General features: G+C 41.1%; 1 protein-coding gene across 5 annotated transcripts in view; it reads left to right on the forward strand.

The window, feature by feature from the left end:
• LOC105485636 (aconitase 1) overlaps window positions 1-13,371 on the forward strand; it is a 109,709-nt gene that overhangs the window by 18,998 nt on the left and 77,340 nt on the right. For all 5 annotated transcript variants that reach the window (XR_011612671.1, XR_011612672.1, XR_011612673.1 and 2 more), the window contains exons 2-4: window positions 2,298-2,416; window positions 4,083-4,251; window positions 5,651-5,788. Coding sequence is in view for 2 of the 5 variants with exons in the window: in XM_011747961.2 (XP_011746263.2) it covers window positions 2,320-2,416; window positions 4,083-4,251; window positions 5,651-5,788 (404 nt within the window). In the remaining 3 variants the exon portion in view is untranslated. The remainder of the gene's footprint in view (window positions 1-2,297; window positions 2,417-4,082; window positions 4,252-5,650; window positions 5,789-13,371) is intronic.

Genomic DNA, 13,371 nt, shown 5'->3' on the forward strand with positions numbered 1-13,371 from the left:
ACACTCCATGGCGCCCACCAATGATTCTCAAGCTGAACATGTGTTGGAATCACCTAGACGCTTGAACAGGTTCAGTGGGTGGGGAGGGGATAATCAGGAATCTATATTTTTCACAAGAAAGATTCCTGGATAATTCTAATGCAGATGGCCTAAGGTACATATTTTTATAAACACAGTTACGGTGTATTCCAGTAGCCTTTGCTGCCCATTCTTTAGTTTCAGTTCCAGAACCCCCAGAGAAGGAAGTTGATTGGGCCAGATTGGGTCAGACACCTTTCCTCTCTCCCACCAAATGGCAGCTGCTGCATACAGCATGTGAGACTAGGTGGGAGAAGCAGTTCCCAGGAAAGAGGTGCTGGGCAAACAGCCTGGCTGTCTCCTCTTCAGTGTCTTGCGCCCATTACCAGTACCTCTGGCATGTCCTCCCACCTCCTGCACTAGCAATCCAGGAAGACACAGGCTGCTTCTCAATCAACTGCTTCTCCCCAGAACTACCTACTACCTACCAGACTTTGGCCAGAGGAGATGTGCAAGTATCTATTTCTTTTAAATTTTTAGCTATTTTTTAAAAAATTGAGTGTGTACATGGTTAAAAATGCAAACAATACTAAAAGAAACATAGTAAAAACTAAGCTTTCCTCCCAGTCCTGATTTCTAGGTCCCAGGCCTCTTAAAAGAAGCCCAGTCCCTTTTGTGTCCTGTGAGGATAGGGGCCTGTCTATAGAGACAAAGCACACTTCCAACCTTCTATCCCCTCAGTCCTTTCCTTTATCCATGGTGGGGTTTTTTTTTTTTTTCATTTTACAGTTATATATTATTTTATATCAGTCATTTCATAAACATGTTAAATATTTAAATGTTTACTTATAAAAACCCTGGGATTAAACAGGGAAATGTTAGCTATTCTAATATATCCTAAAATTAAGAATATTGAGGAATCGATTGATACAAAAATTTTTTGTCCAAGAGGTAGGACCAGAAAGCAAGCCTTCTGACTCCCGCCCCAGTGTGTTTTGCTCTAAGATGGATAGTTAAATGATTTGAAATAGCCATTTTTCCATATGGTGAAAAGAATGGCATCTTCCCTTGTTTATAAAAAGATACATGAGAACTTCTGCCCAGAGATGGGGTAGAGGGTCCCCCTCCAAACCCATCTGCGGAGTTGGGGCCTTTATGCCATCATAGTGTACTTTAAACCAACTGTCAGGCCTCTGAGCCAAAGCTAAGCCATCATATCCCCTGTGACCTGCACGTACATATCTGGATGTACATTGACTCTCTTTTCAGACTCAGCCCCCCTGCACCCAGTGAAATAAATAGCCTTGTTGCTCACACAAAGCCTGTTTTGTGGTCTCTTCACACGGACACGAGTGACACCAGCAGTCCCCAACCTTTTGGCACCAGAAACCGGTTTCATAGAAGACAAGTTTTCCATGGATTGGGGTAGGGGATGGTTTCGGGATGAAACTATTCTGTTCCACCTCACCTCAGATTGTTGGGCATTAGTTAGATTCGCATGCGCAGTTCACAGTAGGGTTTGTGCTCCAATGAGAATCTAGTGGTCTGATGGGAGGTGAGCTCAGGCCTTTAATGCTGCATCACCTGCCCGCTGCTCACCTCCTGCTATATGGCCTGGCTCCTAACAGGTCACGGACTGATACTGGTCTGCCGTCTGGGACTTGGGGACCCCTGCTTTAAACATTCCCTGATGTCAATGCACCATTGCCACCATCTGCAAAAATGAATCGGGAAGGCTTCTAACTATGACATTCAAGTATATTCAAAATGCTGCAGAGATTGTTACAACAGGAAATTCACAGGACAGTACCAGAAAATGACTGCTCTTAACTCTCCACTTCCAAAGTTCAAGTTTTATACAATTGCATAGTGTCACCTGCTATGGGCTTGTAACCTCTTGCCATGCAGGACATGAGACCAGCTTAGAGGTCTGTTCATATATTCAAGATTGACCATGAGATGTGTCCTTCATTTCACTTTTTCCTGCCAGTGGAAGAATGTTGGAAAGTTGTAGAAATAAGGCAAAAGAAGTTTGAGTTTTTATGCTGTCTTGAGAGGTGAAGGCTAGCATTCACAGTAACTTTTCACAAGCCCATTTTACTTGCTAAGAATATCATTCTTGTATTCATTTACCTTCCACTATCCTCCTACTTCAAAAAGATAACAAATGATTTCTTTAAGTGAATGTGTACTGAAATTGTTGAAAAGGGTAAATGCTTGTCAGTATAAATGAGGTCCAGCTTCAAAAGAAGAGTTTAAATGTTCTCTTTTCTTTTCAGGAATACGTGGCCATCAGTCATCATGAGCAACCCATTTGCACACCTTGCTGAGCCGCTGGATCCTGTACAACCAGGAAAGAAATTCTTCAATTTGAATAAATTGGAGGATCCAAGATATGGTAGGTACATGGCTATGATAGCAATTGGAATCTCATTTGCACAATGATTAGGCTATGTAATTAATTATACTTCAGGAGAGTTTGAAGAGGGAGTAGCAGAGAATAGTTGAATGTTCTTGGGTTAAGTGCACAAGCACACACATGCCTTTCCTACATTAGTCAAATTTAAGTAGGTAATAATGATTACATACATTTAACATTTATATAACACTTTATAGAGTATACATTTGTATCATATCATTTAATCTGAATAACAACCCTTTGGGGTCATGTTTATAAAATATAAGAGGTCCTGAGGAAGCTAAGGCCCAAGAATCAATGACACATGCTCAGATCACAAGTATGTGGGTTGTAGACAAGCAGGACAAGAACAGTCTTTTTTCTTCCAAATTCCGTCCTTTTTCTGCCTTTGCACTGTCTTTTCCAGATAACATTTCCAGATAGTATTGCTTAGTAATTTTCACATATCAAAATGGAACTTTTATAAGTAAACAAAACCATTTTTCTTATGAATTAATATTGTTTTAGGAACTCCAGTTACCACTGGCTATGCTGCATAGGGTTTAGGGTTTTGTTTCCTCTGAAAGATGTACATGCATATACTTTGGTCTTAAATACAACATTTGTAAAGGGGTTATTTTCTCATTTCTTGAGCATTAGTTTTCATAAGAACTATTACTCTTTGTATATGTACATGTATTAATATACATTACTTGTTAACATTTAACATAGGCTGGGTGTAGTGGCTCATGCCTGTAATCCCTGCACTTCAGGAGGCCAAAGCAGGCAATCCCTTGAGTCCAGGAGCTCAAGACTAGCCTGGGCAACATAGTGAAACCCTGTCTCCACAAAAAATACAAAAAAATTTAGCTGGGTGTGGTGGTGCTTACCTATAGTCCCAGGTATTTAGGAGGCTGAGGTGGGAGAATCACTTGAGCCAGGGAGTTTGAGGCTGCAGTGAACTGTGATCACACCACTACACTCCAGTCTGGGTGATAGAGTGAGACCCTGTCTCAAAAACAAACAAAATACGTAATACAATAAAAATCTAGACTCATGGTGAGATGGGATGACTTAAGGGAAACTTTCTGTTGTTGGAATCCAGGACAAGACAACCATTTAATACCAAAGAATAATGTTTTATTTTGGCCTCGTCTGTGGTGTTTTCTACCACTGAATATCTCTTTTTTTTTTTTTTTTGAAACAGAGTCTCGCTCTGTCACCAGGCTGGAGTGCAGTGGCGTGGATCTCGGCTCACTGCAACTTCTGCCTCCTGGGTTCAAGCAATTCTCTTGCCTCAGCCTCCCCAGTAGCCGGGACTACAGGCACACACCACCATGCTCAGCTAAGTTTTGTACTTTTAGTAGAGATGGAGTTTCACCATGTTGGCCAGGATGGTCTTGATCTCTTGACCTCGTGATCTGCCCACCTCAGCCTCCCACAGTGCTGGGATTACAGGCATGAGCCACCATGCCCAGCCCTGAATATCTCTTCAACCCATTAAATATCCATGTATTTTAAACTGTTGGTCACTTTACCCTCTTTACTTGTGGAAGAATAGTCTGATGCCTCGTGTCAACTTTATATAGAGATTAGCCTTAAAGAGTGCTCTTAAGTTGTCTCACGAGTTTTGTTTATTTTGTCATGCTTTCTCCTTAACTCTTAGGGCGCTTACCATTTTCCATCAGAATTCTTCTGGAAGCAGCCATTCGGAATTGTGATGAGTTTTTGGTGAAGAAACACGATATTGAAAATATTCTGCACTGGAATGTCATGCAGCATGAGAACATAGAAGTGCCATTTAAGCCTGCTCGTGTCATCCTACAGGACTTTACGTGAGCCTAATGTCACTTCATTCTCCTCTTCTCTGCCTCCCTCATTAGCCTTTCAAAAAAGTTTTCTTTTAAACAAACGAAAACACTGTGCAATGACTATATAATTTATTACCCATATACCCATATCCAGACACTTTTGAAAGCTAAGGAGGGGGGTCATTGCCCCCAGCAGCAAGAGGAAACCAGGATTGTCTCAAACAAACTGAGACACCCCACCTTTTCTAATGGCAAGGGTCATTATCCTTGCTCTTAAAGATCCTAGTCCTGAGTATTCTAGGGAAAGGTCAAAGAGATAGCATGGAGGGCCGGGCGCGGTGGCTCACGCCTGTAATCCCAGCACTCTGGGAGGCTGAGGCGGGCGGATCACAAGGTCAGGAGATCGAGACCATCCTGCCTAACACAGTGAAACCCCATCTCTACTAAAAATACAAAAAAATTAGCCAGGCGTGGTGGCGGGCGCCTGTAGTCCCAGCTACTCGGGAGGCTGAGGCAGGAGAATGGCATGAACCCGGGAGGTGGAGCTTGCAGTGAGCTGAGATCGCGCCACTACACTCCATCCTGGGCAACAGCAAGACTCCGTCTCTTAAAAAAAAAAAAAAAAAAAGAAAGAAAGAAATAGCATGGAATAGAGCCATCTTGGAATCTTTTCTCTCCCGCATTGTATTGCCCAGGAAACCAGGTGTCAGACACTTGTACTTGAAACACTGATGTGCTGTCTGCCAAGGGGAGATGTTGTAGCTCACATCACAAATCTTGACCATAACTGTTAAGCCTCAGTTCTCATCCTGCTATTTTTAGGTATCCTTGCTCCCCATTGCAGCATCTTTGTTGAGATACTATATTTCCATTTGTAAGTGATGTTATTTTATTGCTTCTAGAGACCCAATTTCATTTTTCTAGAGGAAGAGCACCAAAACGTTATACTTTTAAGCAAAAAAGAGAGAAAGATTCATTTAACATGAATTTGATTCACAGCCAACTTTTCTGAATTATATCCATTCCTTGAAATCTGGTCAAAGTTGAGGGTGTGATCTGAATGTCTTCTCCAGGTCTTTGTCTAGCCACCATGTGAATGGGAAGCACTCATAGCAGTAAGAGTTCCAGAGTTGTTAAGTGCCAGCTTTCCCGTCGTTGCTCTATTTAGACCATAGCTGTTATTAAATTTAATACAGTGATAACATTGTACATAGAGAGACCACCCAGTTATGGTACCTACTGTCTATGTGATTTCTGCCTGAGGAAATATGCTTAGAAACTTTCACTCTTCTAAGTCTCACCCATTGTTAGCTCCTCTGATGAGGGAAGGCCTCGTCAATATTATCAATGGAGGCAAAAGGTGAAAAATCCAGTTACACACATTTAAGGCTTATTTTCTGCATTATTCTCTTTCTTCTCTTAGGGGTGTGCCCGCTGTGGTTGACTTTGCTGCAATGCGTGATGCTGTGAAAAAGTTAGGAGGAGATCCAGAGAAAATAAACCCTGTCTGTCCTGCTGATCTTGTAATAGATCATTCCATCCAGGTTGATTTCAACAGAAGGTGAGAGATTAAAACGAATACCTGAGTGTTCTGCTTTGTGCAAAGTCTTTGAATACGAATCTTTTAAAAATGTGTATATGTGGTTAAAGAAGTAAATCTTTAAAAGATATCTTCTGAAAAACTTAAACTTCATATAGATTTTGCAGTAAAGATGTTTTAGGGGGAAGAGTGGGTGGATTTTTTTTAAATCTTTTTTTATTTGTTTTTAATTCTTGGGTGGGAGCAGCCTGCATTTGAATCTGGCTTGAAGTCGGGGTGAAAACACAGCCACATGAAGTTCTGCCTTGAGAGCTTGTCAACACAAGTATATGTCAATGCAAGTATATGTTTGAGCTTTTTCATCCACTGGAACCTTACTCCTTTTTTGATCCCAAGTAACTGTTGCATATCTAGCAATCTCTGCCTCTCCACGTGGGTTTCCATAATGCCTATCCCTTTCTTCCTCTGTGTTTCTTTTTTTGTTTGGGATATCCTCTTCTCTCTTCCTGCCAAATCTTACCTGTCCTTTAAGGCCAGCTTATATTTTATTCTGTTAGGAATCCTTTACTTTCCAGCCTACGAAGCTCCCTGTTCTTCAGTTTGCCAGATGATTTAGTGTCCTGAGTGGGCCTGTAGCCCTTGAAGGGAAATTGTCACTTGAGTTGCCTTGGTAAATAGACTCTCAGCTCCCTGAATGCAAGAGCTGAGCAGATAAATAGGCATTTAGTGTCCTAAACTGAGTGACCTTGAAATTATTCTTCAATTTAGTGAGAATCTTAGTAAGCCTGAATATAGACACCTAATGGTCTAACACCTTTAGGTGGGGAAAAACTAAACAACTCTGAGAATAGGTTTTTTGTTGTTGTTTTTGTTTTTTTAAATCCATCCCCACATCCTTGGCATCCAAAGGTGTGCATATTAAAATGTCTTCATTGGCCACGTGCAGTGGCTCATGCCTGTAATCCCAGCACTTTGGAAGGCTGAGACAGGAGGATTGCTTGAGCCTAGGAGTTTGATACCAGCCTGGGCAACTTAGGAAGACCACATCTCTACAAATAACTTTTTAAAAATTAGCCACGTGTGGTCGTGTGTGCCTGTGTGGTCCCAGCTACTTAGGAGGCTGAGGCAGGAGGATCACCTGAGCCCAGGAGGTTAGGCCGTGCATACCAGTTGGGTGACAGAGCAAGACCTTGTCTTTTAAAAAAAAACAAAACAAAACAAAACAAAACAAAAAACTTAATAAAGAAAATGTTTTACAAAGAAGAGAACTGAACATGTGAATTTGTAGTTGTGAACTAGCAACTTAGGCCTGGCCTGTTAAACTTTAAAAGTGAATACTTCTTAATCAAAATATATGTACCATTTGTAATCCTAGCCCAATGAAGAGATGACTAAGTTTTGTGAGATTAGGAGCCAAGTAGTAATGGTCAATTTTCCTGACTCAGTTTATTTTAATGAGCTTTTATCCCTAAATCTCACTCTCTAAAAGCCTTTGCTTTAAGTTGGACATGTTGGGAGTGAGTCTTTGGGTTAAAATGGCATCAGGATGTTAAACATTGTTATATAGCCCCAGTCTTTTGTAAGATATACAAAAAAGCATAGAAAATAGAATCTAAGAGAAGCACTTAGTGATTTGATAGGGCCTATAAAAGTACCTGATGGCTGGACACGGTGACTCACGCCTGTAATCCCATCACTTTGGGAGGCCAAGGCGGGCGGATCACGAGGTCAGATCAAGACCATCCTGGCGAACATGGTGAAACCCCATCTCTACTGAAAATACAAAAATATTAGCCGGGTATGGCGGCTGGTGCCTGTAGTCCCAGCTACTTGGGAGGCTGAGGCAGGAGAATGGCGTGAATCCCGGAGGCGGAGCTTGCAGTGAGCAGAGATAGCGCGACTGCACTCCAGCCTGGGCGACAGAGCAAGACTCCGTCTCAAAAAAACAAAGAGTACCTGATGAAGTTAAACTTGAAAAAAAAAAAAAAAAGAATGTAGTCATCTTTGCCCTTTGGATCAAAATGGTAATCGACAGATGGGAATGAAGTCAGAAGAAACTCTACCATTTGTCCTTTTCTCCAAAAGGCAGAATTTGTACCAGCCAAAACCACGAAGATTTCAATGTAGAGATAGGTGTAAAAAAATCAGCTATTGCTGTATAACCCCAGAATCTCGGCAGCAGGCAACAATCAGAATTTATTTCTTACACGTCTTCTAGTTGTTTGGGAGGTCAGGTGAGCACAGTTGGGCAGCTCTGCTTTGCCCTGCAGTAGCCAGGTTGGCAGCTTACACTGAACCATACATCTGCGGGGCAGCCGGGACAACTCTGTTCCATGTGTGTTTCTTTTGGGGTCCAGGCTAAAGGAGAAAGCCGCTGTCTTGTGACCACAGAGACTCAAGTGGGCAAGTAGAAACACACAATATCTCTAAGGCCTAGCTAAGGACCAGCAAAGCATCACTTCTGTTCACGGTGCCACTGATCAAAGCAAATCACAGGGTTGAGCCCAAAGCTGGGATGGGGAAATACAGTTCACCCATCTTCAGTGGAAGTAACTGCAAGGTTACACAGCAAGGGTTTTGATACAGGGAGGGCAATCAGGTGTTTTTAAGAGGCTATTATCTTAACCTAGAAGTATGACTACCTAAAGTTGTCAAAACAACTATCAGTGGGAAAAGAAATAACTTTTCCACATACAGTGCTAGAAACTGATTAGTGGAGGGAGCAGTTCTTATGAATGTTTAAAAGTTTGAGAAGGAAATCTGTGTGTATCAGATGTCTTGATGAGACTAAATTTAGAAGCAACGAATGAAACAAGGAAAAAAGCTATAGATTTAGTTACTTCAAAGTTAAGAGAAAATAACTTGAAAAATATGGCAAACTGTTAATATACTTAATAAATGGAGTATCTGTAATCCATTTAGGAAAATAATAGGTCCCTGAAGATAAATGGGCAAAGGGAAGTGGACATTTCATAATAAAAGGAAATGCAGATGGTAGTAAACAGTATATAAAGGCTTTTTCAATCTCACAAGTAATAAAAAAGTAAATATTTGAGATGTCATTTTCTTATCAATATAGTTGACATTAGAAAATAAACATTAATTATGAAGGTGTTATAAGGGAGACACTTTTATACACTGCTGATAGCACTATAAATTAGAAATGAGGATTAAAGCAATATATGTTAAGACCTTAGAAATTTCTGTATCCTTTGTCCTGGAATTTCTACTTCCAAGCATACCCTTTATATCTTTTATTTATTTATTTATTTATTTTTCGAGACACGGTCTCACTCTGTTCCCTACACCAGGGTGACGTGATCACAGTTCACTGCAGCCTTGACCTCCTGGGCTTAAGCAATCCTCACACCTCAGCCTTCCGAGTAGCTGTGATCACAGGCATGCACCACTACATCTAGCTAATCTGAATAGCTGACTTCAGAGAAAGCTTAATGGCCTATAATGTTTATTAAAGTATTATTTATAAATGAAGCCTAGAAACATTCTAAATGTCCAACAAAAAATGGCTTATTAAATTATAGTATACCCCTGAAGTGAATCATTAGGTAACCTTTAGAGTTTTATGAAGTCTTTATTAACACTTGGAACATGATCACATTGTAGCTCAACGAGCCAGATGCTACATTGCATATGTAGAGTGACGTAAGCTACATGGAAAATGATGCAGGAATTAAAAGATTGGAAAGGGTGCCATGTTGCAAAGCGGTTATCTCCGGGATTGTAACTGTCTTCATTTTCCTAATAAGAAGCTATTATTTTTATAATTAAGTCATTTAAGACTATGAAATCACTCAAAGGGAAACAAAAACACCTTTATTTGCTTCTCTGGGAATGTAACTGAGTTCCAGGCAGCCTCAAAATAAATTTAGAAAATGGTCTTTCTCCAGTTAATATTGCTAACATCCAAACCAGATAAATTCAGGATAAAGAGAAATCTACTTTGTCCCCTGAATTGATTGATGGTTCTTGGAACAAACCATGTACTCACCAGCTCTTCCCTTTCCTTTGGACTCTGAACCTCTCCTAAGGCAATATGTCTTCCCCCACCTTCCTTTTTTTCTAAATCACATGAACTCATTTAATGTTTTGGTTTCAAATGGAAGAGTTTAAAATATATGCATAAAATTTTATCCTGTTTGAGATAGGATAAAGACCCACTTCAGAAGTTATGAAAGTAGCCATAAATTCATGCCCAATTTCATCTTTCTTGGAGACTTTCATTAATGTTGATGGGTTTACCTTCATTTCGCTCGCCTAGAAGGTGAAAGTACAGGTAGAGACAGAATTGTAATATAGTTTTCATGTCTAAACTCTATTGACTCAAAATTCAAAGAGCTCATTGCTGTTAATACATCTTAAACTTGGGTCATCACCAAGTTCACTGTAATTTTTTTTTCTTTTTTTAGACCTTGACTCTAATCAACTGTGGTTTCAATTTTTTATAGACCTTTTTCATTTACATCATGTACTGAAAACAAAAACAGCAAAATCCAAGGGTGAGCTTTGACCTAGATTGATAACCAAATCTAGCAAACCCACATATATATATAAAATTAGAGCGAATACTGGCCGGGTGTGGGGGCTCGTGCCTGTAATCCCAGCACTTTGGGAGGCTGAGGCAGGCAGATCACCAGGTCAGGAGATCAAGACCATCCCGTCCAACATGGTAAAACCATGTCTCTACTAAAATACAAAAAATTAGCCGGGCATGGTGGTGTGTGCCTGTAGTCCCAGCTACTCAGGAGGCTGAGGCAGGGGAATCGCTTGAATCCGGGAGGTGGAGGTTGCAGTGAACCGAGATTGTGCCACTGCATTCCAGCCTGGTGACAGAGTGAGATTCCATCTCAAAAAAAAAAGAACATTTCTTTTAGAAGTGTTTTTATTGGTGGTATTTTGTTTTTATTTCTTGAGTTGTGGTTTTTGCAGTTTAACCTCATGATCTCTCTCCTCATTTTTGTAAGGAATTAAATGTGATGTCTCAACTCTGTGAAACTGTGCTGTGGGCTAATTTCCAGCTCTGTTTCTAGAAATGAGTGAGAAAAACTGGGTACAGTGTGGTAGAGTGGTAAATATCTCAGTTAAATGTTTATAAGCTCTTTGCCTAGTTTGAATAATACTAATTAGCTTCACACCCTCTTTAGAAGTTGAAGTTTTAACACATTATTGTGATATTTTACAAAGTTACCTCACCTTTTTTTTTTTTGTTCCTTCAACAAGAATTTCATAACAGTGGCCGGGCGCGGTGGCTCACGCCTATAATCCCGGCACTTTGGGAGGCCGACGCGGGCGGATCACAAGGTCAGGAGATTGAGACCATCCTGGCTAACATGGTGAAGCCCCTTGTCTCTACTAAAAATACAAAAATTAGCCTGTGTGGTACCGGGCGCCTGTAGTCCCAGCTACTTGGGAGGCTGAGGCTGGGGAATGGCGTGAACCCAGGAGGCGGAGCTTGCAGTGAGCCGAGATTGCACCACTGCACTCCAGTCTGGGCGACACACCAAGACTCAGTCTCAAAAAAAAAAAAAAAAAAAAGAATTTCATAAGAGTTTCTGACCAGATTTCATTGATGTGAAAACTATCTCCATGTTAATACTGTCTGTGAATTTCTGGAGCTCCATTAAATGTAATTCTCAGAAACTGAACTACATTCAATTCTGAATTCAAATTAAGTAACTAAGAAATTTCCTCTTTAGTCTGTGAGGCCATTCACATTTAGAGACCTTATTAAAAGCTCACTAGATTAGACTAATTTAGGAAAGTTCTGAGTGGTAGAAAATTCTGAATGCTAGGTCTATTTATTCATTCCAGTAACTAGAACTAGGCTAATTGAGCCAAGCTCCATATAATAGATGTTTTGTTTTCCTGAGTAAATAGGGTTTTACCTGGAATTACTGTATCATGAAACAGTCTAAGCATTTCTGGCTTCTGCACGTCCTATGAACATGTTGCTTCCATCAAACTGATACCCCCAGCATTTTCTGGGGTAAACGTTCCCGCATCAATCATCAGTCATGCTTCTGCTGTGAGAAGCTCTGTCATCCTCCTGGTGCTGGAGGGTAGAAGATCAGGGACAATGACTAGCAGTCCATAAGTGCTCACAGTATAGCAAAAGAGATGGGGAGGAGAGTCAGGGGCCACATGTGGTTATAATCTCACCTGTAGTGCTAGAAATCAATGTCAGAGATGCTTTCCTTTTTTAAAAAAAAATTAAATCCATTTAGCAGATCTATTATGTGCCAGTATTTATTCCAGAAACAGGTTATAGTTTAGAAGGGGAGAGAAATTAGTGAACACACAGCTTTCATGCAGTTGGTAAGTGTAGTCACCACAGAGAAGGGGCAAATCATCCTGATCTGGGGAGTCTGCAGGTTTTTCAAGGAGTGTCACCTGATCTGGATCCTGAAGCCTGTTTACCAAGGAGAGAAGAGCTGGAAAAGACCTTCCACTCAGAGCAAATAGAGCATGCAAAGGCATGAGGAAAGTGGGGGTGGGAAGAGCATGCTGACTACAGTGTGGCTGAAGCTGAGAGCTTGGACTGGAGGCTAGGAGAGCTTATTAAGGATGGCTGAGGTCAGGTTGAAGGACTTGGGTTTTTAAGACAAGGAATTTTTACTTTATTAGAAAATGGGAAGCCATTGGTAGATTCAAACTGCTTTGTGATGATTTATATTTTAGAAATGATTCAGGTGACCATACCAAACGTAGATTGAATGGCCTCACAGGGCAGCTAGTTGGGAGGCTATTTCTGGAATAAATACCTTGATAGCTATAGGTACTAAGTGGTGGGAAAAGAGCTCGTTAGATATGGACAGACAGGGAAGAGGAACAGATTTAGGAAAGAAAGCCCAGCATCAGGGTTTGACCCGTTGAGTTTGTGGTGCCTGAAGTATTCTTGATGCGCATGCCCAAAACACACTGGAAACATAGATCTGGGTGTAGAGACAGGTGGGAACTGGAGGGATGGAGCACTCAGCATTCTACTGAGAAGGTCGAGATGAGGACCTTGAGGAGTAGCTGTGTCTCGTCCAGAGGATCCACAGAGTCTGCTGATGCCGGTGTCAGTGCAGGTGTCCTGCCTTGTTCTGCTATCCTGGGGTCCCTCCTTTCTCTCTGTCTTTTGCTCTTCTCGAGCATGTACATACATTCACAGACACTCATTCACTCAGGCAGGGATCTGCAGACTTTTTCTAGAAAGGGCCAATAGCAAATACTTTAGACTTTGCTGGCCACATGCTGTCTCTGTCACATATTCTTCCCTCCCAACACCCCAGCCCTTTAGAAATGTAAAAATCATCCTTCATTTGAGGGCCAAGCATATCTGGGCATTGGGCCACATTTGGCCCATGGGCTAGTTTGTAGACCCCTGTGAGGCAGTCTCTGGAAATGATCCTATTAAAGCAACCAACACTTGTCTTGGAGAATACTGATATCAAGATAAAAAAAATGCAGTGTAGTAGCCAACTATATTTTCTTTTTCTTTTTTCTTTCTTTTTTTTTTTTTTTTGAGACAGAGTCTCGCTCTGTCACCCAGGCTGGAGTGCAGTGGCGTGATCTCAGCTCACTGCAACCTCCGCCTCCCAGGT

The sequence above is a fragment of the Macaca nemestrina genome, chromosome 14 (assembly GCF_043159975.1).
Source record: "Macaca nemestrina isolate mMacNem1 chromosome 14, mMacNem.hap1, whole genome shotgun sequence".
In the NCBI taxonomy this organism is placed as follows: domain Eukaryota; kingdom Metazoa; phylum Chordata; class Mammalia; order Primates; family Cercopithecidae; genus Macaca; species Macaca nemestrina.